General features: G+C 49.6%; 1 protein-coding gene across 1 annotated transcript; it reads right to left on the minus strand.

Annotated features, from left to right (window-relative positions):
• Positions 1 to 1,534: 1,534 nt before the first annotated feature.
• LOC308588294 (whey acidic protein-like) lies at positions 1,535 to 13,268 on the minus strand. Its single transcript, XM_081196759.1, has 5 exons — positions 13,135 to 13,268; positions 10,006 to 10,149; positions 8,269 to 8,421; positions 4,115 to 4,294; positions 1,535 to 2,629 (listed from the first exon to the last, which is right to left on the minus strand). Exons 1-5 carry the CDS (start codon positions 13,232 to 13,234, stop codon positions 2,604 to 2,606), a joined length of 603 nt encoding a protein of 200 aa, XP_081052885.1. The 5' UTR covers positions 13,235 to 13,268; the 3' UTR covers positions 1,535 to 2,603.
• Positions 13,269 to 23,487: the final 10,219 nt, after the last annotated feature.

Consider the following 23,487-nt stretch of genomic DNA (forward strand, 5'->3'; position numbering starts at 1 on the left):
TAAATTAATAATAATAATAATAATAATAATAATAATAATAATAATAATAATATATTGTTGTCACTTGTTGCTCTGCTAGACCTTGCTATGGCATAATCGGTTGCTGTATTCGGGTCCAGGTTGGAATTTTCCCACTTGGTAAATGGGCTCCAGCCCTCTGGTTTTCGCCATTCTCATAGCAGCTTTGGTGGTTTGGGCATTTCATAGCCGTTTGAACTCAGCGTGGGTAGGGGGTTGTTTCTGCAAGACAAGCTGCTGATCACCTGGTCCCCCCTGACGCCTCCAATGGACCCCCTCCTCACAATTCCCAGAGCTGCTTTACACTTAAAATAAAAAACTGTGTGTGCGATGGGGAACCTGCCATGATACGGGCAAGGGTCATGTCTGACCAGGCATTCAATTTGTGAATTTTTCAGTTTGTGAAGGCAGGAGGAAGTTGGGAGTTGGGGCCAAGGTCTTGTGAGTTTCTGTTTGCCACTGTGCAGTGCTTTGGAGTCACAAGACTCTGTTTTGCATTCCACACATTCCAGACTGTTGGAAGTCTCACAGAAGACAGATGTGATGTTTACTGGTTTCCTGTTCCTTTGTTGTTCAGTTGCTCTCTGCTCTCACAGAGAGAGGACGTATTTCTTTTCTGTGTGCGTAGCTTAGCAATAAAACTCTTTAGCCATGTAGCTCATAAATATCATCACTTCTGCTGCTTTGATTCTCTGCGTAATGGGAACGTGCTTGGAGCCTTATCAGAGGCTCAGGTCATTAATTATCGTCGGAGGCGATTCTGAAGGACTCAAGGCTCTGACAGGTCTATTGGCTTCGCACCCCCCACCCCATCTCCCTTTTAATATTTGAAGCTGGTTAGGAAAGAAGTGTGAGTCAGATAGCTCCTTGGGCCACGTGAAATCCAGCCAAGGGCTGTGCATTTCTGAACATTCCAGGCATGTCACTTATGTTATCTGGGGAATCCTCCGCACTGTTCGACTTTGGAGGAATTGCTGAGATAATGCAGGGTGTGTGGTGTGAGTCTTGTCCAAACAGGCCTGTCTAGGGCAGTTTGAAAGGGAACAAGGGGCCCCATCCTGGGGCAGGGCTCCTTAGCCTCTTGGCCACTATGCTACACAATTTCAGTTTGCTCACAAGGAACCAGGGTGCTATCGGGGGGCTGTTATCTCCTGGCAGATGCAGCACTTGTGCCAGGCTTTGGAGGAATGGCAGGGAGATTCCAGGGGATGGAGGGTGAAATATACTCTGCCGGGGGAGCATCCAGCAGGTCTCACAAGAGAGGAGATTCTGGCTACACTTTAGGAAGAACTTTCTGACAGTAAGAGCGGCCGGACGGGGGAACGGACGACCTCAGAAGATTGTAGACTCTCCTTCCTTGGAGGTTTTTAAGCAGAGGCCGAATGGACATTTGTCAGGGGTCCTTTAGCTGTGATCCCTGCATTGAAGGGGTTGGACTAGATGACTCATGGGGTCCCTCCCGACTCAATGGTTCTGTATACAAATGGTGGTTCACAAACAGCAACAATAGCAACCCTACAATGGCACCGGCGGGTTCTTTTTATTAATGCCCAACACACATACAGAGCCAAACATGCATACAGATTCTCACATGCCCAAGAGGCAGCTGGTTTCAGGGGGTCTCTGGCCAAAGGGAGCCAGAAGCATTCTGGGATTGCTTACCGGCTCTTCCTTTGCACGCCTGGAGAGGGGGGCTTGCTCGGAGCTGTGCTTTGGGCTCCGGATTCCGCCCCCCCCCCCGCTAATGGACTGTGGATGCCTCCATCTCTGTGGACAGGATGAACTCCACCTCCCCCCTCCAGTGTGAGATTCAGTCTTTGCCTGTGGAAAGGAGGTGTGAGCCATCCCCCTTTGGCTGAGATCCTGCAACTTTGCAGCTGCACTGAGCTCTTGCTTAAAGTGGGGGACGGGGGGGGGGGTGGTCTAGCTGGGTATTTTGACCAAGGTGAAGCCTCCAGAGCATGAGTAGGGAAACTAAGGCCTGGGGGCCGGATCTGGCCCAATCGCCTTCTGAATCTAGCCCGCGGACTGTCCGGGAATCAGCTTGTTTTTACATGAGTAGAATGTGCCTTTTTATTTAAAATGCATCTCTGGGTTATTTGTGGGGCATAGGAATTCATTCATTTCCCCCCAAAAAATATAGTCCGGCCCCCCACAAGGTCGAGGGACAGTGGAATGGCCCCCTGCTGAAAAGGTTTGCTGACTCCTGTTCCAGAGGGACGCCAATGAGACTCCCAGCCTGTGTGTGTGTGTTGTGTGTGTGTACAATTGCACATGGGAGTGTGTCCCAAACTGGGTCTTTGACTCGGGTGAAACAAAGTCTGGTTTTGCCCTGGTTAAAGCAAGCCTAACTGGGACAGTCTGGGAAGGGAAAGGGCATGCCAGAAGCAGTACCACAGGAGGCCAGAGGGAGGCAGGAGAGGGCAGCTCCCCATCTGGAAGACAATGTACCCCAAATGGCTGCACTGGATTTTTGGGGACCCTTCTGGGACTCTTTCCTGCAGAAGCCCCCCCCCCCAATGCTGTGTTCCGGACGGAAAGTCTTCAAGTCCACGGCCAGACCCAACAGTCCTTGGAGTCTTCCTTTAGGAGGTGCTGGATGTAGGGGACCCTAGAAGAGAAAGCTGAGTGGTCAGGGGGGGTTGCTGTCCTTCACCCTACCAGGCCTCCCCACAAAAAGCACAGAGGCTGACCCCCCCCAATGGGCCTTTGGAGCTGTGCCCCTTCCTTTTATTTGTTTGTTTGTTTATTGCATTTCTGTCCCACCTTCTCCTCCAGAGCTCAGGGGGGTCTGCATGGTTCTCGCCTTCTCCTTCAATCCACACCACAACCTTGCGAGGTAGATTAGGCCAAGAGGCAATGAAGATCACACCCTGTGAGCTTCATCCTAGCTGAGTAGGGGATTCGAACCCTGCCCTTTACCAGGTCCTGGTCGGACACTGTAAACCCCTGCACCCTGTGTCTTCCCCCAGGGGTGCCTCAGCTAAAAGGAAGCAGTCAGCTCCACCACCAGCAGCAGCCCTGGTCAAGGAGCTGCTGGACTCCCCTCCCCGTCTTTTCACTCTTGCCAGGGAAGAGTCCTGAGCACCCATTGGGGACCCTTCCTCTCTTATCAAACCCGCCAGATTGTCTGAGGGAGGAATGTCCCGGCTGCTGGAGAAGAGTGCCGAGACCCCTGCCCCAAAGCCCACCCGTTGCACTCTTCCGAGGCCAATTGGGGCCTTGCGTGATGGGTCCCCAGGGCAGCTGAGTCAAGTCCCTCAGCCCAAACAGGCAGCTGGAGCAAGAGAGGTGGAAAAGCAGTGGTTTTAGCTGCAATTCCTGCATTGCAGAGGGCTGAGCTAGATGACCCCTGGGGTCCCTTGTGACTGTATGAGCCTCCTGAGCTTCACCTGCCAGGGGTGCTGTTATCAGAATTTTTAGGTCATATATATATTCCTAAACGTACCAAGCAAACACATATATACCAGTAAATATATAAACCACATGTCCAAAATCCACAGGAAAAGTCCTAAAGCCAGTTTGACTCTTTCAGTCACCTCAACTATTTCTCTGCAAGTTCGAAGGAAATGCAGAAACCTCCCCATTGTCTCTGTCCTCACAAATCCTGCCTTAAGGGCACATTTAAGGTGTGAATAGGGTGAGCCTGTGACTTGGCTCAGAACTAAGTATTTATCATTACAAAAGACTGGCCAGGCTCCCCAGGTAATCCAGTCAAGTGAACATTAACAGGTAACCTGGCATACAAGGTAAAAACAATGCACTCAGATTTCTGTTGTAGACCGCCTTTTCTGTGATGTAGGTATGATGTTTCTGGGGGTGGTCTTGGACTCCAGGGATGGCAATTTAAAATGTCTATATAAGGGCAGACACACCTGCGTTCTGCGTCCTCCTCCTTTCCTGCGTGTGAAGGGAGCACCCTGTTGCAACAGCTTTACTAGCTATTTTGCTTCTCAATATTCTCTGGTTGGCCTCTGTTATTTTCTCCTACCGATAGAGAACCTACAAAAGCCCATAAGGGGAAAAGGGGCAGATTTTGTTTACGATGGTGCCCATCCTCCCATGGTGCCACCCCGGCCTCTGGCAGCTTCCTCACCTGGCCTTCCCCCTCCTGCCTTGGCACCTTGGGGGATGTTGGTGCATTCCATGGAGAAACCCGAGAAACAGCACTTCTGGTCCCCCTTGCACTGCCAGTCGTGGGCGCAGGTGTCGCTGCACGGCTCTCCTCCTCCTGAGGGCGCCTTCCGTTGCACCAGGGGGCATTTCCCAGGCTTCTCTAAGAGACACAGAGAGGCAGAGAGTGAGAGAGGGCGCGAGTCTTCTTGGCACAGGGCAGATGGAGTTTCAGGAAGGAACGGGTTGTGCATGAGCCCAAAGTGTTTCCCAGGACTGTGGCTGGACGAGAGACTTTGAGCTGGGGTGGCAGATGGGGATAGGCGGAAGAATAAGCAGCCAAGATGGCATGTTTCTTTCCTGTGAAGGGCATGTGCTAATGGAAATTCTCTCGCAGACACTAATGGATTCCATCTGGTAATTCATTACTGAATCACGTCTGGCTAGTTGGGGATTTGGGGTGAGCCTCTGTACTTGAACCCCCAAAAGGGAATTTTCTCCCACAGGTTTCTTTCCACCCAGGGGTGTCTTAACCATAGGCGCCAGGGGTGGGGGGCACCCGGGTCCCAGGCTCTCAAGGGTGCCAGGCTGCAAGTCCGGGGCCTGAGAGTTGAAGTCCAGGGAAGAGCTCGCCCGTCGGTTGGAGCACTGCAGCGGGCTCTTCTCCTGCGGGCGGGTCTGCATCGTGAGTTCGGGGGCGAGTGAGCTAGCGAGGTGCTGAGGTGGCCGGCCGGAGCTAATGTAGGTCTTTTAGGACCGGTGTTATGTGGTCTCAGTGGCCAAATGCCTTAAAGAACCTAGGAATTGAGACAGACTGCCCCTGGACCTGAAGGTTCCACCAGAACATCAGAAGAGCCCAGCTGCTGGATCAGGCCAAAGGGAGCCCACCTAGTCCAGCATCCTCTTCTCCCAGTGGCCAGCCAGATGTGCTGTGGGGGCCTTCAGCCTGGCACATGCACATCAATTGATCACCCCCCCTCCCGCCAAGTGATAGAAGCAGCCGAGTCTGGAGCTGATGCAGCCTTCAGGAGAGAGACCTGATGCCCTGGCAATGGGCACCCCTTGCGTCTCTTCCCCCGGGGCACAACAGGGGAAGGGCCTGTGTTTCAGTTTTGCTGCCTCCCACCATGTATGGTTTTCCCAGCTATGGTTTTCCCAGTAGTGATGTATGGAAGTGAGAGCTGGACAATAAAGAAGGCTGGTCGCTGAAGAATGGATGCTTTTGAATTCTGGTCTGGAGGAGACTCTTGAGAGTCCCATGGACTGCAAGAAGATCCAACCTCTCCATTCTGAAGGAAATCAGCCCTGAGTGCTCACTGGAAGGACAGATCCTGAAGCTGAGGCTCCAATTCTTTGGCCACCTCATGAGAAGAGAAGACTCCCTGGAAAAGACCCTGATGTTGGGAAAGATGGAGGGCACAAGGAGAAGGGGACGACAGAGGACGAGATGGTGGGACAGTCTTCTCGAAGCTACGGACATGAGTTTGACCAAACTGCGGGAGGCAGTGGAAGACAGGAGTGCCCGGTTTGCTCTGGTCCAGGGGGTCACGAAGAGGCGGACGGGACTAAACGACTCAACAACAACAACCCTGTAGGCAGAGCTGAGCCATCCTAGACAGCCACTGATAGCCTTTATGAAACAACTGCCAGAGACATTGAGTCAACAGGGTGCAAGCAAAACAAAGCAGGGTGCTGGATCAGGCCAGTGGCCCATTTGGTCCAACATCCTGTGGCCAACCAGATGCCTATCTAATCCTCTTGTAAAGACATCCAGGTTGGAGGTCCTTGCCGCTTCCTGTGGGAGAGAGTTCCTCAGTTTAACTGCACTGCATGAATAAAATTGGTCCTGCCCCAAATAAGAGCGTAAGAAAAGCCTACTGGATCAGGCCTATGGCCCACATAGTCCAAAAATCCTCTCTCTTCTTGTAGCTTCCAGCAACTGGTACTCAGGTGTATTGATTCCTCTGACTGTGGAGGCAAAACAAAGCCATCCTGGCTCATAGCTATTGATACCCCTCTCCTCCATTACCATAACTTTTGCTCCATAACAGCGGACCTTGCCACCAAACTCTGCCAATTTGTCCTTACCCACAACAACTTCAAATTTGGTGATGACCTGTTCCTTCAGATCAGCGGCACAGCAATGGGCACCCGCATGGCCCCACAGTATGCCAACATCTTCATGGCAGATTTAGAACAACGTTTCCTAAACTCCTACCCACTCAAACCTCTCTTGTACCTGCGATACATTGACGATATTTTTATCATCTGGACACATGGTCAACAGACCCTGGACACCTTTCACCAGAAATTCAATGATTTTCACCCCACAATCAACCTTACAATGAATCAATCTATGCAAGAAATACATTTTCTGGACACTACTATAAAAATACAGGATGGACGCATAGACACCACCTTATACCGTAAACCAACTGACCGACAAACATATCTCCATGCCTCTAGCTACCATCCCAAACATACCAAACAGTCCATTGTATATAGCCAGGCACTACGTTACAGCCGCATCTGTTCCAATTCTACAGACAGAGACTCTCACCTAAGAGATCTACAGCAAACCTTTTCAGAACTAAAATACCCAGCAGATGAAGTTAGACAACAGATCAACAGAGCCAGACTGATACCCAGAGAGAACTTGCTGCAAGACAGACCCAAAAAAGAAAATAACAGAACACCACTAGTCATCACATACAGCTCCCAAGTTAAAACAGTTCAACGCATCATCAGAGATCTACAACCTCTCCTGGACAATGACAGTTCTCTTTCTCAAGCTCTGGGAGGAAGACCTTTCATTGCCTACAGACAGCCACCCAATCTTAAACAACTCCTAACCCACAATAATACTACAACCAGACTTAACACGGACACTGGCACCAGAGCCTGCAATAAACCCAGATGCCAACTTTGCTGCCACATACACCCGGACAACACCATTACTGGCCCCAACAACATCACACATACCATCTCGGGACTATTTAATTGCTCATCGTCTAACATTGTGTATGCCATCAAATGCCAACAGTGTCCTTCAGCTCTCTATATTGGACAAACAGGCCAAACCTTACGCCAAAGAATAAATGGACATAAATCTGACATCAAGAATCACAAAACAGAGAAACCAGTAGGAGAACACTTCAATCTCCCAGGACATTCTATACAAGATCTCAAAGTAGCTGTTTTACTACAAAGGAATTTCAGAAATAGACTGGAAAGAGAAGCTGCTGAATTGCAACTCATTACCAAACTTAAAACAATGGAGACACCTGGTCTGAACAGAGACATTGGATTCTTATCTCATTATACATGACTAAGCCACTTCTCACCTTCTCACCCCTTGCCTTTTCCTGTAAGACCTACTACAGTCGTTAAGAGTCGTCAACAGGCTCATCAGGCTCATCTCAGCTATCTGCCAATCTCCGATTCCCACCACCCTTCTGAGTAATACCCCTCCCCACCTTCTCTATATATAGAAGGATCTGGCAACTTCTGTTTCAGTGTATCTGAAGAAGTGTGCATGCACACGAAAGCTTATACCAAGAACTAACTTAGTTGGTCTTTAAGGTGCTACAGGAAGGATTTTTTTTATTTTGCTCCATAAGACACACTTTTTTCCTCCTAAAAGGGGGGGGGGGATATCTGTGCGTCTTATGGAGCGAATGCGTGGTCCCTGGAGCCAAATTCACCATCTGATCACATAGCATGTCCATGGCTATAGCCTACACCAAAAAAATCACGCATCCACTTTTTTGTGGTGCAAAAATGTGGTTACAAAGCACGGATCCACATGGATTCTCAGGATTTTTGCATTGGGCTACCCCAAACTCGTCGTCAAATCACATATCATGTCTGTGGCTACAGCATGAACCACAAAAATCATACACCCACTGTTTTGTTCAGAATATTTAATTTCTTGTTTTCCTCCTCTAAAAACTAGGTGAGGCTTATGGTCAGGTGCGTCTTATGGAGCGAAAAATACGGTAATTTGTTGAAGCCATTCAGGTTGGTGGTCCTCACTGCCTCTGGTGGGAGGGAGTTCCATAGTTTAACTATGCACTGGACGAAGAAGGACTTTCTTTTCTCCGTCCTGCCCCAGGTCAGGGCCAGTTTCCTCCTTACCTTCAATGGGCATCCTGCACACTTGGCTTCCGCAGCCGGAGTCACAGCACTTCTGTGCTCCGGGACAGCTGGCGTCGTCCGTGCAGGAAGAGTCGCACACCAAAGGCGCCTGGAGCTTCTTCAGCAGTGGTGGCGGGCAGCTGCCAGGCTTCTCTGGGAGCAGATGAGAAAGCAGAGAATGAGCAAGGGTGGACATCTTGAGGAGGCCAGACAGCCGGGACTCTGTGGCCAAGGAAGGTGTGCTGGGGAGGTGGATCTAAGAAGGGTTTGAAGGCAGGCGGCTGCTGCCTTTGAATCACAGAACTGCAGAGTGGAGGGGACCCCAACAGTCATCTATGTTTCTGAGCACAATTCAAAGTGTTGGTGATGACCTTGAAAGCCCTAAACGGCCTCAGCCCAGTATACCCGAAGGAGCGTCTCCACCCGCATTGTTCTGCCCGGACACTGAGGTCCAGCTCTGAGGGCCTTCTGGCAGTTCCCTCACTGCGAGAAGCCAAGTTACAGGGAACCAGGCAGGGGGCCTTCTCGGTGGTGGCACCCGCCCTGTGGAATGCCCTCCCACCAGATGTCAAAGAGAAGAACAACTACCAGACTTTTAGAAGACATCTGAAGGCAGCCCTGTTTAGGGAGGCTTTTAATGTTTAACAGACCACTGTATTTTAATACTTTGTTGGAAGCCGCCCAGAGTGGCTGGGGTATAAGTAATAATTATTATTATTATTATTATTATTATTATTATTATTATTATTATTATTATTATTATTTAGTCCAACCCCATGCAATGCGGGAATCACAGCACCTCGGCTGCAGTGGAGCACTGCAGTATTGCCGGTCGCCCACAGCCTGCGCAGCCCTGCCTTGTCTCTCTGTACCACCCAGTGCCCCTTCTTGAGGTTGGCAAGGTCTCACGGTCCGATGGGGTGACTGGACGACCCCTCTCTCTGTTCTTAATGGGACAGTGACTGAGCCACAGGCCTGCTGCAATCTCTTCCCCAAGCCCAGAAGTCAGGATCTGACTATGGCTGTTCAGCAGGGAAGGGAAGGCACTCTGCCCATGCCCAGAGGCACACACAACTTCTTGGCACTTTGTCATGTTCCAAGGGAGGGCACTTTGCTCCAGAACTGTTTCTGGGGCTCAGGAACCAACTTAAATTCAACCCCATTTCTCTCCCTGGCCCAGGAACAAAAGGTCTCCCAAAAACATGGGTAGATTTGCTCATGTCATCCGGGGTGCATTTGCACCCACCAACTTCGAGCTGAGATTTTATTTATTTGTTATTTCATAAAATCTATACACCGCTTGTTTGTAAACAAACCAACAAAGCTCCAAGTGGTTTACAACAACAATGAAACTATTGGAAAGAATCTGGAAGGAAACCATTAGAAGAATCAGCAGCAATAATTTAAGACATTCACAAAGTTAAAATGACATTAGACTAGAAACAGATTAAAACTTGCATGAACTTTGTCAACATCTGCTTGCCTAACAAAAATATTTTTAGAGGCTTCCAAAAAGGGTATACTAAATGCACCTGCTTGATATCAACAGGCAGGGAGTTTCAAAGTTTGGCGCTGCCACACTAAAATTCCAAGTTCTTACAAGTGCAGAACGGGTACAATGTGGCACTCATAATAGTGCCAGTTCCACCAATCCAAGCAGCCCAAGGTGTGCATCTGGGCAAGGCGATCTTGCAGGTAAATGAAACGTTTCACCAGTGGCTGGCAAAGCACAGGTACCTTGGCTGGCAGGCAGGCAGATGTGTTTGCAGGCAAATTCACAGCACTTCTCCCCCCCGGCGCACTCGCTGTCCGCTTCGCAGTCCACCTTGCAGGGGGGGTCATACAGCCCATTGGGGGAGGCAGGGCAGAATCCATCCTTCCCTGCAAGCAAGAGAGATGGGGAGAAAGACGATTGAGCACCCAAGAAGCTGGGTGTGAGCACGATCCAGGCCCTCTCCCTGCCAGTCCTGGGCTCTGCATTTTAAGGGTGGGCACTCCCCCCCCCCCCCGGGAAGGTGTAAGGGGGCAGAAGGCCGTTTGTCCATTAATCCAGCCCAAGATATTTTGCCGCCCGAGGCGAAGGAGAAGATGGCTGCCTCTCCCAGTTCCACATACAGAAGCCTTTTTGGGATCCTTTGACTGTGTTTCCTGCACTGCAGGGGATTGGACAAGATCAGAGCTTCCCAAACTTTTCATGTTCGTGACACACTTTTTAGACACGAATCATTTCATGATGCAGTAATTCAGTTTTACCAGCAAACCGGAGGTTAAACTAACCCCTTTCCGGCCCCAGGAGAAGCGCCGGGAGCGTTTGTGTGACACACCTACGCACTGCAGCTGACACACTAATGTATCATGATGCACAGTTTGGGAAGCTCTGGACTAGATAGACATAGCCTGCAGGATCAGGCCAATGCCCCCCTCTAGTCCAGCATCTTGTTCTCGCATGAGCTAACTGGACCTCCCGAGGGGACCTGAGTTCAAGAACCCTCTCCCCTCCTGCAGTTTTCAGCAGTACCCCCAAACACTTTGGGGTACAAACAGTTCAGGTTATAAACTCCACTAACCCAGAAGTAGTACCTCAGGTTGAGAACTTTGCCCCAGGATGAGAACAGAAATCGTGCACTGGTGGCACAGCGGCAGCAGGAGGCCCCATTAGCGAAAGCACGCTTCAGGTTAAGAATGGACCCCTGGAACGAATTAAGTTCGTAACCCCAGGTCCCACTCTATTGCTGTGGGTGGCATGTGCCAGCGCTGCCCTTCAGTGCCTTCTGGCCACCACTCCATGACCTTCTCCATCAGCACCTGCCACCTGAGGCAGCCTCCTCACTCTGCCTAATAGCAGGGCTGCCCCCATCTATACAAGAGGGGATGTTCTCTCCAAGCTTTGCACAGATGCCATCGTATCCCCCCCACAAAAAAAGATGTCTCATATCACATGGAAATCCACACCAGATTCCTAGCCGGGCTTGTGGGCTCGAAGGGACGTTATTCCATCTGTAGTGGGAATGCCCTCAGGTTTCGTTATTCTAGTCTCAAGTATATCAAAATAAGTAAGCCTCCTTTTCTGACCTCCCTGCAACTGAGTATGTGGGCTGATAACACGAACGCTTGTCCCTCTAAAGAGCTTTTGACATAGATGTCAGCTGTAGCTATAACAAGATTCCCTGGTGGTCCACTGGAATGTGGAGTTAACCAGGGCTATTGACTGTTTGGCTCCAAAGCGCCCTCTCCGACTGCATGGAGCCCAGATAGCCCCATGGTTTTCCATGCATCTAAGGGCAATGAAACAATCGCTGAGATGGCTAGAGCGTCGGTGGTGGATAACTCATTCTGAAGCCAACCAGACACGGGTTAGAGCTCAATGTTGAGCCCACCAAGTGGTGATAGCAATGATGAAGAAGACTTTCTTCACCGCCTCTATTGCATCTGCAGAAAACAGCAGCAGGAGACTTTTTCAGGTGGTTCACAATTTAGCGGAACCACCTGCTACATCGGGGCCCAGTACGGGCCACATGTTCTCCTGCAATGATTTTGCAAAGTTTTTTGCAGATAAAGTCGCTCAGATTCGGGAAGAGGTAGACTCCACCGTGGGAGCAGGGCTGGGGCAGGAGAGTGCTAGAGTCCTGTCTAGTCAAGTTGTGTGGGATCAATTCCAATCTGTTACCCCTGAGGATGTGGACAGGCTGCTTGGACGAGTGAAACCAACCACCTGTCTCCTGGATCCTTGCCCATCCTGGCTCATAAAAGCTAGCCGGGAAGGACTGGGCGATGGGCTTAATTATTATTATTAAGGTGCGTCCTGAATAATATCCCTCTCAACCCCTCCCCCTCCCTCTCCCCCCACCTTGCTTTCCTGATCTTGGAGGGGCCTCTTTGGCTCAGCCACCCCATGGCGGCCTGGAGCAGGGGACCCAGCTAGCATTGCAGGCCCCGCTGGTGGGGAGCCAAGGAGCACATTCCTGCCCCAAGGGGGAAAACAGGCTGGTTCTGCTCTGCCCCAGCTGCTGCAACTCCAGCCCCCTCCCCACCCCAAACCCCCACCTTAAGAACACAAGGAGAGCCTGCTGGATCAGGCCAAAGGGGGCTCATCCAGTCCAGCCTCGTGTTCTCACGGTAGCTCACCAGGTGCCCCAAAGGGAAACATGCAAGCAGGATTCGAACACAGGAGCCCCCCTGGGAGTTTTGCAGGAACTGGGATGCAGAAGCCTTGCTGTCTCCAGAGCCCATCCATCTCCCTCTCCTCCTCCATGATTTGTCTGACCCTCTTCTGAAGCCATCTCTGTTGGTGGCTGCTTCCTTCCTGCAGAAGGGAGTTCCAAAGTTTAACTCTGCACTGTGCAAACAATTCCTTTCTTTCACCCGTCCCGAAACTTCCAACATGCAGCTTCATTGGACGTCCACGAGTCCTATTTTTATTTTATTTTTATTTTTTTATTAAAGATTTTCTTGATTTACAAAAGTGTTTGCAATGTCTCTCTCGTATTCCCCCCCCCCCCATGTAACATTTTTACAAATCAGTTTCATTTGTTGAGACATTAGGAAGAAAAGGGGGAAATTGGGGGGGGGGGGTAAGATGCATATAGTAAGTAAAATGGAAACATCGTCCACGAATTCTAGGAGAGAGGGAGAAAGACCTCTCTCCACTCCCTCCGTGGCAGGAGGAATCTTATAAACGTCTATCGTGTTGCTTCTTGTTCTCCTATGCCTCCTGCTCACCTTTACTCTAAATGAAAACATCTCCCTCTGGCGCTGGACCTACTCTATGAGGAAGGAGGCTCCTCCTCAGCACCCAAGAGAGGATGGTCCAGCTTCCCTCCGCTCCCCCCCCCCCGGGGCACCCAGCTCCTTAAGTCAAGCTCTCACCTGTCCTCTCCTCTCCATAATCTGGGGACTGGACGGCAGCAGCAGCGCAACCCTGGAGCAAGAGGAGTCCTGTTAGGAGCCAGAGGACTCCTGCCTCCATGGTGCTCTGGGGAATATCCAGCCTGGAATATCCGGATCTGAGCCACGCAGAGGAGCATTAAATGCCTTCCAGGGCGGGGCTGGCTCCCAGTGACCTACCTGGCCAGCTGTGCCGGTTCTGCTGAGGGAGCAGCCAGGACTGGCCCAAAATAGCCCTCCTGCTCTGGGTTCTGGGAGAAGCCTCGGCGGGGCTGCCTGGTGGGGCAGCACAAGAGCTCATCCTTTCCTTGGCCTGTAGTGCCCGTTCCCTTCCCCTCTGGGCTGCCCTCCTCTGGGCCCACCTGCCTCCCTTGCTCAGCCCAGGGACCGAAGCCAGCACCCCCTACAAAATGGCCCATTCCACGCTCAGGTGGATCAGACAGCTTGGCCAGGCCAAGGTGGGAGAAGAATTAGGAGCAGGGATGAAAACCAGGAGCGGAACAGAGGGCTCTCTCTTGTGCTCAAATCTTGCTTGCTGATTTCCTGTGGAGCATTGGATTGGTCACTGTGAGAAGAGGGTGCTGGACTGGCTTTTGGCTTGATCTAGCAGGCTCCTGTTATTTCCTTAATGTACCCATATTTTTTTTAAAAAAAGATTTGGAGTGTATAGAACGGTAGAGTTCGAAGCGACCCATAGGATCCCTTCCAACCTAGCAGTTCGAAAGCACGCCAAAGTGCACGTCAAAGTCCCTTCCCCTCTTTCCTTTCTCCTTTCTCCTCCTGTGATGGAACTCCTATTTGGGGACTTCCCTGGCTTTTTTCTGGCCCATGTAGGACCAGTCTGGATAGTTAGCTTTGGTGAAGACTTGACATTTTCACCCCCGTTTTTGATTTGAGTTTCCATTGAAATGAGGCTGCATTTTAATGTTTTAATGTTTTAATGCTGTATTTTAATCTTGTTTTTAAGTTGTATTTCAATCAATTCAGTCTTGGCTGGGGAGGGTGGGGTATAAATACAATTTATTATTATTATTATTATTATTATTATTATTATTATTATTATTATTATTATTATTACAGTGGTACCTCGGGTTACATATGCTTCAGGTTACAGCCTCCGCTAACCCAGAAATATTACCTTGGGTTAAGAACTTTGCTTCAGGGCGAGAACAGAAATCGTGCAGCAGCGGCACAGCAGCAGCAGGAGGCCTCATTAGCTAAAGTGGTACCTCAGGTTAAGAACAGTTTCAGGTTAAGAACGGACCTCTGGAACAAATTAAGTTCTTAACCCGAGGTACCACTGTATTATTATTATTATAAATAGGTACTGCTCTGGCAGGAAGGTAAATGGCGTTTCCATGCGCTGCTCTGGTTCACCAGAAGTGGCTTAGTCCTGCTGGCCACATGGCCTGGAAGCTGTCTGTGGACAAATGCCAGCTCCCTCGGCCTATAGAGCGAGATGAGCGCCGCAACCCCAGAGTCATCCACGACTGGATTTAACTGTCAGGGGTCCTTTAGAGTTGGAAGGGACCCATAGAGCCATCTAGTCCACCCCAGATGATACTCAGACAGAGGGGTATGCACAGCAGGTCAGGAGCATCAACTGGCAAAGAGACCAAGGCATTGTGTAGGGCTTGAGGTTGGGGAGGGGGGCAGAAGTCTGGGAAGGGAGGCAAGGAGGATCTTCACGTATCTGAAGGGATTCCCCATGGTAGGGGGTGCAAGCTTGCTTTCTGCTGCTCCGGAGGACTCCGGAGCAAATTGGATAGAGCAGGCAAGGTTGCAGGTTCGATCCCTGTTATAGTACAGCTGCATATTCCTGCCTTGCAGTGGGCTGGACTAGATGATGCTCAGGGTCCCTTCCTGCTCTACCACTCTATGATTCCAAATGATGGAACAGGAGATTTTGCCTCGATGGTAGGAAGAACTTTCTGATGGGCAGAAGAGCCCTGGAGGTTTTGAAGCAGAGGTTGGGTGGCCATCTTCCAAGGAGGATTCAGCCGAGATTTCTGCAGGGGGCTGGACCAGACAACCCCACGGGGTACCTTATAACTCCCTGGTTCTTTGAACAAGGAAGGAGGAGGCGGCAAATGGCAGCTGGGTCAGGGGGGCTGAGAGAGTCAGGAAACTGATGCAAGCCGAAAGTCAGCGGTGAAAAGGGAAGTGGTGAATCTTGTGATAGATTTCAGTAAAAAGAGAAGCCGTGTGGAGAGGTGAGTTGGCTGGTAAGAAAAGCCTCATTTTGCCTGGACAGCCAGGAATTCTCTGGGGAAGGTGAAACCTTTCTCGCTCTTTGTCTGGGAAATTCCCCCTCAGCCCAGCTAAGTTGTGCAAGAAGCTGCGACATGAAGGAATGCCATCCTTCTCTAAGCCATACCTAATGAATGGCCTGAATTATGTTGAAATCCAGGGGGGGGGGACGAGCAAAGGGAGCCCAGGCAGTTGAGAGGTGAGGAAATCCAAAGGCTGGAGTGGACTCCTTCCCTCTTGGTGACAATTAAGCACCTGGCATGAAGACCTGGTCTGGGCCAGGGTCCTCCAGTCAAGAGGGAGCGGCTGTGTCCTGTTTGGGCTCAGCTGGGCAACCAGTCTGACTTCTCCTTCCCCCTCCCTTCCAAGTGCTTTCTTGTGAATAAGTGTTGAACAGCTATAATTTGGAAAGGTGACGTGTCGCCACAGCAGGCGAGGAAGGAAGCCTTTTAGCCTGAAGAAGAGAAGACTGGGAGGTAACATAATGGCCTTCACAGAACAAGCTTGTTTTCTGCTGCTCCAGAGGGTAGGACTCAAGCCAATGGGTTCAAGTCGCAGGGGATTGCATAGATGACCTTTGTTGGTCCCTTTCAGCTCCACGGGCCTATGATTCTGAGATGTATGTGTCTGGCCTGCTCTCACCCCTGCCTGTCCAGATGTCCAACGCTGGGAATTGTGGGCTGAAGAAGCAGAGCAGATGTGTGCATGGCACTAAGAGCAGCTTGCACATAAGAGGTCTGCAAAAGAAAACGTCCATCTCTCCATTTGAAGTTCCTTCCCTTTCCAAATTAATGCTGCATAATGGAACAAGGGGGACGCGGGTGGCGCTGTGGGTTGAACCACAGAGCCTAGGACTTGCCGATCAGAAGGTCGGCGGTTCGAATTCCCACTACGGGGTGAGCTCCCATTGCTCGGTCCCTGCTCCTGCCCACCTAGCAGTTCGAAAGCACGTCAAAGTGCAAATAGATAAATAGGTACCACTCCGGCGGGAAGGTAAACGGCGTTTCCGTGCGCTGCTCTGGTTTGCCAAAAGTGGCTTAGTCATGCCAGCCACATGACCCGGAAGCTGTACGCTGGCTCCCTCAGCCAGTAAAGTGAGATGAGCGCCGCAACCCCAGAGTTGGCCGCAACTGGACCTAATGGTCAGGGGTCCCTTTACCTTTACCGTTTTAATGGAACAAGGTGTCCCTTCAGAATGGCCTTAAGTGAGCTGATGTCTCTGAGTGCCACAATCAGACATGGCAACCCTTCCAGCCTGAATCAGTGAAACTGGAGTATTTGGTTTCCTAATGACCTCATAGCATTATTTCCATCAAGGCGACTTGCTGCCTCACCCCAGCCAAGACCCACAATGCCTGTCACAGTTTCCTAGCAAAGGGGTTTGGGGAGGCTCAGACCTGATGTTTGCATCCCACTGACTCAACCTTTTCCTGCTGTTGTTGTAGCTGTCACGGCATGTGATTCAGGAACGCCCCCTCCGTGTGCTTTCTATGGGACACTTTCCCTATAATAGGAATCCCTTTGCTATCACTTCCTCTTGCTGGCGACACCTGGATCCCAGCAAAGCCAGTTGTGCAATCTCTCCCCCTTGCCCCGCCCCGAGCAGCCCCCCCCCTTGGGATTGCTCAATTTCAGGGAACTGCTCCTCTTGCCAGGCACTGACTCAGCCACTGACTCAACATTCCTGGTGTGAGGAAGTGGAAGGAGATAATTGCTCCCTGTGCCCTGTGGCACTTTTGCCCTTCCCAGACAAACAACCAAGGGAGGGGGCAGGCTGGCACATGCAGCCCCCACTCCTCTCTGCTTGGGTGAGTCATGCATTTGGCAAGCAGGAACCTTCTATTTTTATTTTGCAAAGTTTGTTGACAATTTTGGGAACCATTTCCAAGCGTGCGGTGTTGTCTTCCAAGACAAATACACCTACAGATGTTGAGTCCTCTATGCAGCCATCCACACAGCATCAAAACAAATGTGGGGCTCTGTTTGGTCCATGACTTCTAGGCATGGGTCCAAGAAGTGGGCTCACACCCACAGGGTATGCTTCAATCTCAAGTGTTAAGCTAATTTCTCCACAGTGGCTGCTGTGACTGAGATAGATGGGGGAGCACTGTTCAGTTGTTAAAAAATGACATAATCATACTGTGTCAAACTCATCTTTCTTTGTCATTCCTCTTATCACCCTCCCACAGTGTGTTAAGCATTCCATAAGTGCTATATTCCACACATACTGGGTCCAAGTTTTGGGGGAGGGGAGGGTTTGGTAGAGACATCACCTTGCCAACAAAGGTCTGTATTTAAAGTTCAAGCTATGGTTTTCCCAGTAGTGATGTATAGAAGTGAGAGCTGGACCATCAAGAAGGCTGATCGCCAAAGAATTGATGCTTTTGAATTCTGGTGCTGGAGGAGACTCTTGAGAGTCCCATGGACTGCAAGAAGATCAAACCTCTCCATTCTGAAGGAAATCAGCCCTGAGTGCTCACTGGAAGGACAGATCCTGAAGCTGAGACTCCAATACTTTGGCCACCTCATGAGAAGAGAAGACTCCCTGGAAAAGACCCTGATGTTAGGAAAGATGGAGGGCACAAGGAGAAGGGGACGACAGAGGACGAGATGGTTGGACAGTGTTCTTGAAGCTACCAGCATGAGTTTGACCAAACTGCGGGAGGCTGTGGAAGACAGGAGGGCCTGGCGTGCTCTGGTCCATGAAGAGTTGGACACGACCAAACGACTAAATGACTAAACAACAACAACAAGGGTTTGGTAACACCCCCACCCCATTGGAATCAACTATTTGTCTCGCTGCTATCATAAGAAAGGTTGATGAAGATGTCGACCCAGTGTGCAGTGACTGTGAAAAAGGCAATTCTGGTTTCTGGCTGATGTCACGATTGATGTCAGTAGCTCTCCATTGCCCTCTGGGGCAGTGGGGAGGCTCAGGTGGGAGAAAGCCAGGATTTAAGAGGTAAAATTCCTGGTAATGCTCCCCAGTGGGTTCTGGAGAGTTCACTGCATCCCGCTGTGCCGCTTAAGCCCGTGTCTTCCAACTTGAAAGGCAGAGCGGGTGCGACCTGGGAGTGTGTCCCTGTCATGGACGAACCTCCATCTCCAGCATGATTTGTGATCGGTTCCTCATTAATTTGGAATATTGGCATTGATCATGAGGTGCTCCTGAAGCTTTAAATTGTTTTTAATTTTTATCTGTGTTGCTTTAAACGAGACCACCTTGGCTGTGAGCCCTGGAAGACCTGACCCTGCCTGGCTGGCCCTTTCTCATCTGGCCTGAGAGAGTGGAGTGCGGACTGACTCCAGCTACAAAAACTGAGGCTGTTGAACAGATTCTTGGGCTGGAGTATTGTTTATGGGGGATTGAGAGTCCTGTTGCTGTTATTGATATTATTGTTGCATCCTTAGTCTTAGATCTTATGATTGACGTGGAATTTTTTTCCATTTGGTTGTGTACGTTTTGATGTGTTTTATTTATTGTTTTTGACTTCTGCTATGTTTGTAATTATGTAAATCTTGTTGTAAGCCGCCTTGAGCATTGTTTCAACTATGGAAAGACAGCATACAAATAAAACGATGATGATGAAGTGACGTATGATAACGGGCAGCAGACAGTCAGCTGCCGAAAGAACTAGGTTTGGTGCTTTGAAGAAATTTGAATGATTTTTCTGAAGCTTGAAAAGCCTTACAACAGCCGGGAAGGAACGATGGGGGTGGAGACGCTCCTTCAGGTATACAGGACCAAGGCCATTTAGGGCTTTAAAGGTCAGCACCAACATCTTGAATTGTGCTCGGAAACGTACTGGGAGCCAATGTAGGTCTTTCAAGACCGGTGTTATATGGTCCCGGCGGCCACTCCCAGTCACCAGTCTAGCTGCTGCATTCTGGATTAATTGCAGTTTCCGGGTCACCTTCAAAGGTAGCCCCACGTAGAGCGCATTGTAGTCCAAGCAGGAGATAACCAGAACATGCACAACTCTGGCGAGACAGTCTTCAGGCAGGGAGGGTCTCATTCTGCGTACCAGGTGGAGCTGGTAGACAGCTGCCCTGGACACAGAATTGAACTGCGCCTCCATGGACAGCTGTGAGTCCAAAATGACTCCCAGGCTGCGCACCTGGTCCTTCAGGGGCACAGTTACCCCATTCAAGACCAGGGAGTCCTCCACACCTGCCCGCCTCCTGTCCCCCAAAAACAGTACTTCTGTCTTGTCAGGATTCAACCTCAATCTGTTAGCTGCCAAAAGAGGAGGGATGCTTTTGATTCAATAGTGAATTTAACAATCTTTCATTATGCCCTCCCCACTCGACCAAAGTTGAATGGACTTTATTTATTCTTTGGACTGGACCAGGAGTGAGAGGGAGCAATGGAGAGTCAGAAGATGAAAGGCTGCGAATTAAATCTAGCAAGAGATTGCATTTGTGGAAAGGCTTTGTTTTTAGCTGTGTGCTGAGGAAGAACCCCAGAGTGGAATTTTAATGGAGGATTTTGGACATGTTATCTGAGAGTTATTTATAGCCGCAGCCTGTATGCCAGGAATGGAATGTGACTTGACCTTGTAAACACGGCAGTGAACAGAACAAAGGAAGATAGTAATTACCTCTCCCAACACAACAGACAACGTCTCTGAAGGACTGCACAGGTGAAATGGATTTCATATTTATGAGAAATAACAGAGGTGCTGTTTGTAAAGAAAGAATAATGGTCAGCTGCGAGAATGGATTAATATCAAGAGAAGGATAAAGTGACTATTTAAGAAGAGATGAAGTGATGGGCATATGTTTGCAACAGGAGCGGGAAACCTGGTTTTTACTAAGAAATTGTATTAAATTAGAGTAATTTGGTCTGCTCTGTAATAATTTGGAAAACCAATAAAAATAATACAAAAAAGAAAAAGTCAATTCCATGCCAGGGGCCCACTGAAAACAACAAGAAGAAGGGTTTGGATTTGATATCCCACTTTATCACTACCCAAAGGAGTCTCAAAGCGGCTCACAATCTCCTTTCCCTTCCTCCCCCACAACAAACACTCTGTGAGGTGAGTGGGGCTGAGAGACTTCAGAGAAGTGTGACTGGCCCAAGGTCACCCAGCAGCTGCATGTGGAGGAGCGGAGACGCGAACCCAGTTCCCCAGATTACGAGACTACAGCTCCTAACCACTACACCACACAAAGCTGCCAATATCATAATGCCAATTATACAAATCTATGGTGCGACCGCATTTGGAGTGCTGTGTACAGTTCTGGTTGCCTCACCTCAAACAGGATACTGTAGGACTGGAAAAGGTTCAGAAAAAGGGCACCAAAATGATCAGTGGGGGTGGGGGGTGGGGAGTGACTCCCCAATGATAGGGTTGCCATACGTCCGAGCGAAAATTGCTTAAATGTCTGGGGAAATTTGGACGTATGGCAGCCCACGTTGGAAGTGTAGATTTTGGCAAATTTCATAAGAATTTCCTTAGCCCCTCCCTTTTTTCTGAGATTTTGTAAAAAAAAAAAAGTTTTCCAACTTTGGCAAAACAACAACAACAAGAAGAAGCTCTAGATTTTCACTTTTTGAAATATAACAACCCTACCCTATGAAGAGTGGTTGCAGCGTTTGGAGACTTTTTAGTCTAGAGAAAAGGTGAGGGAGAAAAGGCAACACGATAGAAGATAAGACTATGCCTGGAATGGAGAAAGTGGATAAAGAAAAGTTTCCCTTCTTCTCTCACAACAATATTGGAAGATTCACAACAGATAAAAGAAAGTCCTTCTCCAAGCAGCTCACACAGTTAACCTATGGAACTCCCTCCCACAAGAGGGAGTGAGGGCCACCAGCCTAGATGGCTTTAAAAGAGGATGGGACAAATTCATGGAGGAGGAGAGGTCAATTGATGGCTCCCAGCCAGGATGGCTCTGCTCTGTCTCCACATTTGGAGGTAGCAAGACTTCCACACAGTGCCAGATTTACTTATAAGCTCAAGAAGCTCTAGCTTAGGGCCCCACTCTCTTGGGGGCCCCTAAAAAAATTAAAGGAAAAACGCCTGGATGTACATTTCTAAAATATAAGATAAAAAACAAATAAAATGAAACCTACACACAGTAACTGTGTTTTGTGTTGTGTAGGCTCCTATGATGTAAGTCATGGGCCCTGCCTGCTCGCCTGCTCCCTAAAATATCACTGGTTTGCTCCTTTCTATATATAGGGTATTGGGATGCGGGTGGCACTGTGGGTTAAAACACAGAGCCTAGGACTTGCCGATCAGAAGGTCGGCGGTTCGAATCCCCGTGACGGGGAGAGCTCTCGTTGCTCGGTCCCTGCTCCTGCCAACCTAGCAGTTCGAAAGCACCTCAAAGTGCAAGTAGATAAATAGGTACCACTCCGGCGGGAAGGTAAACGGCGTTTCCGTGCGCTGCTCTGGTTCGCCAGAAGCGGCTTAGTCCTGCTGGCCACTGTTGGGTAAAAGCAGCAATGCAGCAACGACCCGGAAGCTGTATGCCGGCTCCCTCGGCCTGTAAAGCGAGATGAGCACCTCCACCCCAGAGTCGTCCATGAGTGGACCTAATGGTCAGGGGTCTCTTTACCTTTACCTTTACATTCTGAATGGACTGGTTACATGGCAACATGTGCAAATGGCCTGAGATACCTATGAGATCCATAAATTACCATTTAGCATATATTCAACACCAAAAAACAGCAACAATTTGTTGTTGACAAAGGATAACTGGACATATAAAGGGCCCCATTACCTTCAGGAGCTGAGGGCCTCATCAGACCTAAATTTGGCCCTGCTTCCACATACCCATTGCGGGAAACTGGGGGAAGCAAGAATCCTGCTTGCTGGTTTCCCACAGGTTTCCTGCTGTGAGAAGGGGGTGCCGGATTAGGTGAGCCCCTGGCCTGATCTAGCAGGCTCTTCTGATGTTAAGGAAGATCATCTCCTTATGCTCAGCCCTTGGATTGATATTGTTTTTGAAATGCTTTTCCAGAAGAGCATGAGGTGCAGCCCAACCCAGTCCCCTGCCTGAGGGGATGATGATTGTTCCACTAGGAAGGCAGCAGTTCCTCTGTCTGCTTCATGTGAGGCCGAGTTGCCAAGTCTGCGTCTCCTCCTCCTTGTTCCTCATTGCTGCAGGGTGACTGGGGCACCTGCAGACGCTCAGGTGCTGCTCCCGCCAGACTCTTCCCTTGGACCAGGCCCTGATGATGACATGCGCTTGGATGCTTTCTGCAGAATGAGGCATCTCAATTACACCTGAGACATCCCTGGGACAGGATGTTTGTCTGCAGAGCAAATGACACACTTAGTGTGTGAACCACGGGTGCAGAGCTCAGAAACAGGGCTGGAGAGGGAGGATCTTCTTTAGATCCTCCTCTTTCTCCTGCTGCACCAGAAATGAATTTAGGGCACACCTGCCCCTTGGCTTGTTGTGGGTTGTGATCCCTTCTAGCGCCTCCTTTATCTGTGCGATGTTCTTCTTCAGCTGCTTCGCTTCCCTCAATCCAAAGATTCCCTATACTTTGAAAAACCAAAGAGGAGAGCTGCGTCAATTGCACGGTGGATCCCTGGATTTAATGGAATCACAAAAACCTTCCAATATCTGAAGGGCTGTTACACAGAAGATGGAGCAAGCTTGTTTCCAGATGCTCCAGAGGTGAGGACCCAGACCAAGAAAGCACCGTATTTTTCGCTCTATAAGACACACCAGACCACAAGACGCACCTAGTTTTTGGAGGAGGAAAACAAGAAAAAATAATATTCTGAATCTCAGAAGCCAGAAGAGCAAGAGGGATCGCTGCACGGTGAAAGCAGCAATCCCTCTTGTGTTCTGACTTCTGGGAGAGCTGCGCAGCCTGCATTCGCTCCATAAGACGCACACACATTTCCCATTTCTTTTTAGGAGGGAAAAGGTGCGTCTTATAGAGCAAAAAATACGGTAAATGACCTCTCCTCTTATTCCTCAACTGCTAAGCTTACTCAGAAGTCTTGGGTGAGGTAGTTTTTCAAAAAAAGAAAAAAAAGAAAGGGGGAAAAAAGAAAATGAACCTCTAGGTGTTCACTGTCATCCAGATCACCACTATCTATCTGCTTAATGATACTC

The sequence above is a fragment of the Podarcis bocagei genome, assembly GCF_964188305.1.
Source record: "Podarcis bocagei genome assembly, chromosome: 5".
In the NCBI taxonomy this organism is placed as follows: Eukaryota; Metazoa; Chordata; class Lepidosauria; order Squamata; family Lacertidae; genus Podarcis; species Podarcis bocagei.

What these genes read in the sequence shown, in the direction of transcription:
- LOC308588294 (XM_081196759.1), bottom strand. Translation starts at nt 13,234, where the DNA reads ATGGAGGCAGGAGTCCTCTGGCTCCTAACAGGACTCCTCTTGCTCCAG. An exon ending in TTATGGAGAGGAGAGGACAG is followed by an intron (nt 10,150 to 13,134) that starts GTGAGAGCTTGA and finishes TCTTGCTTGCAG; the next exon opens with GGAAGGATGGATTCTGCCCT. An exon ending in GGCAGGAGGGGGAAGGCCAG is followed by an intron (nt 2,630 to 4,114) that starts GTGAGGAAGCTG and finishes TTTCTCTTCTAG; the next exon opens with GGTCCCCTACATCCAGCACC.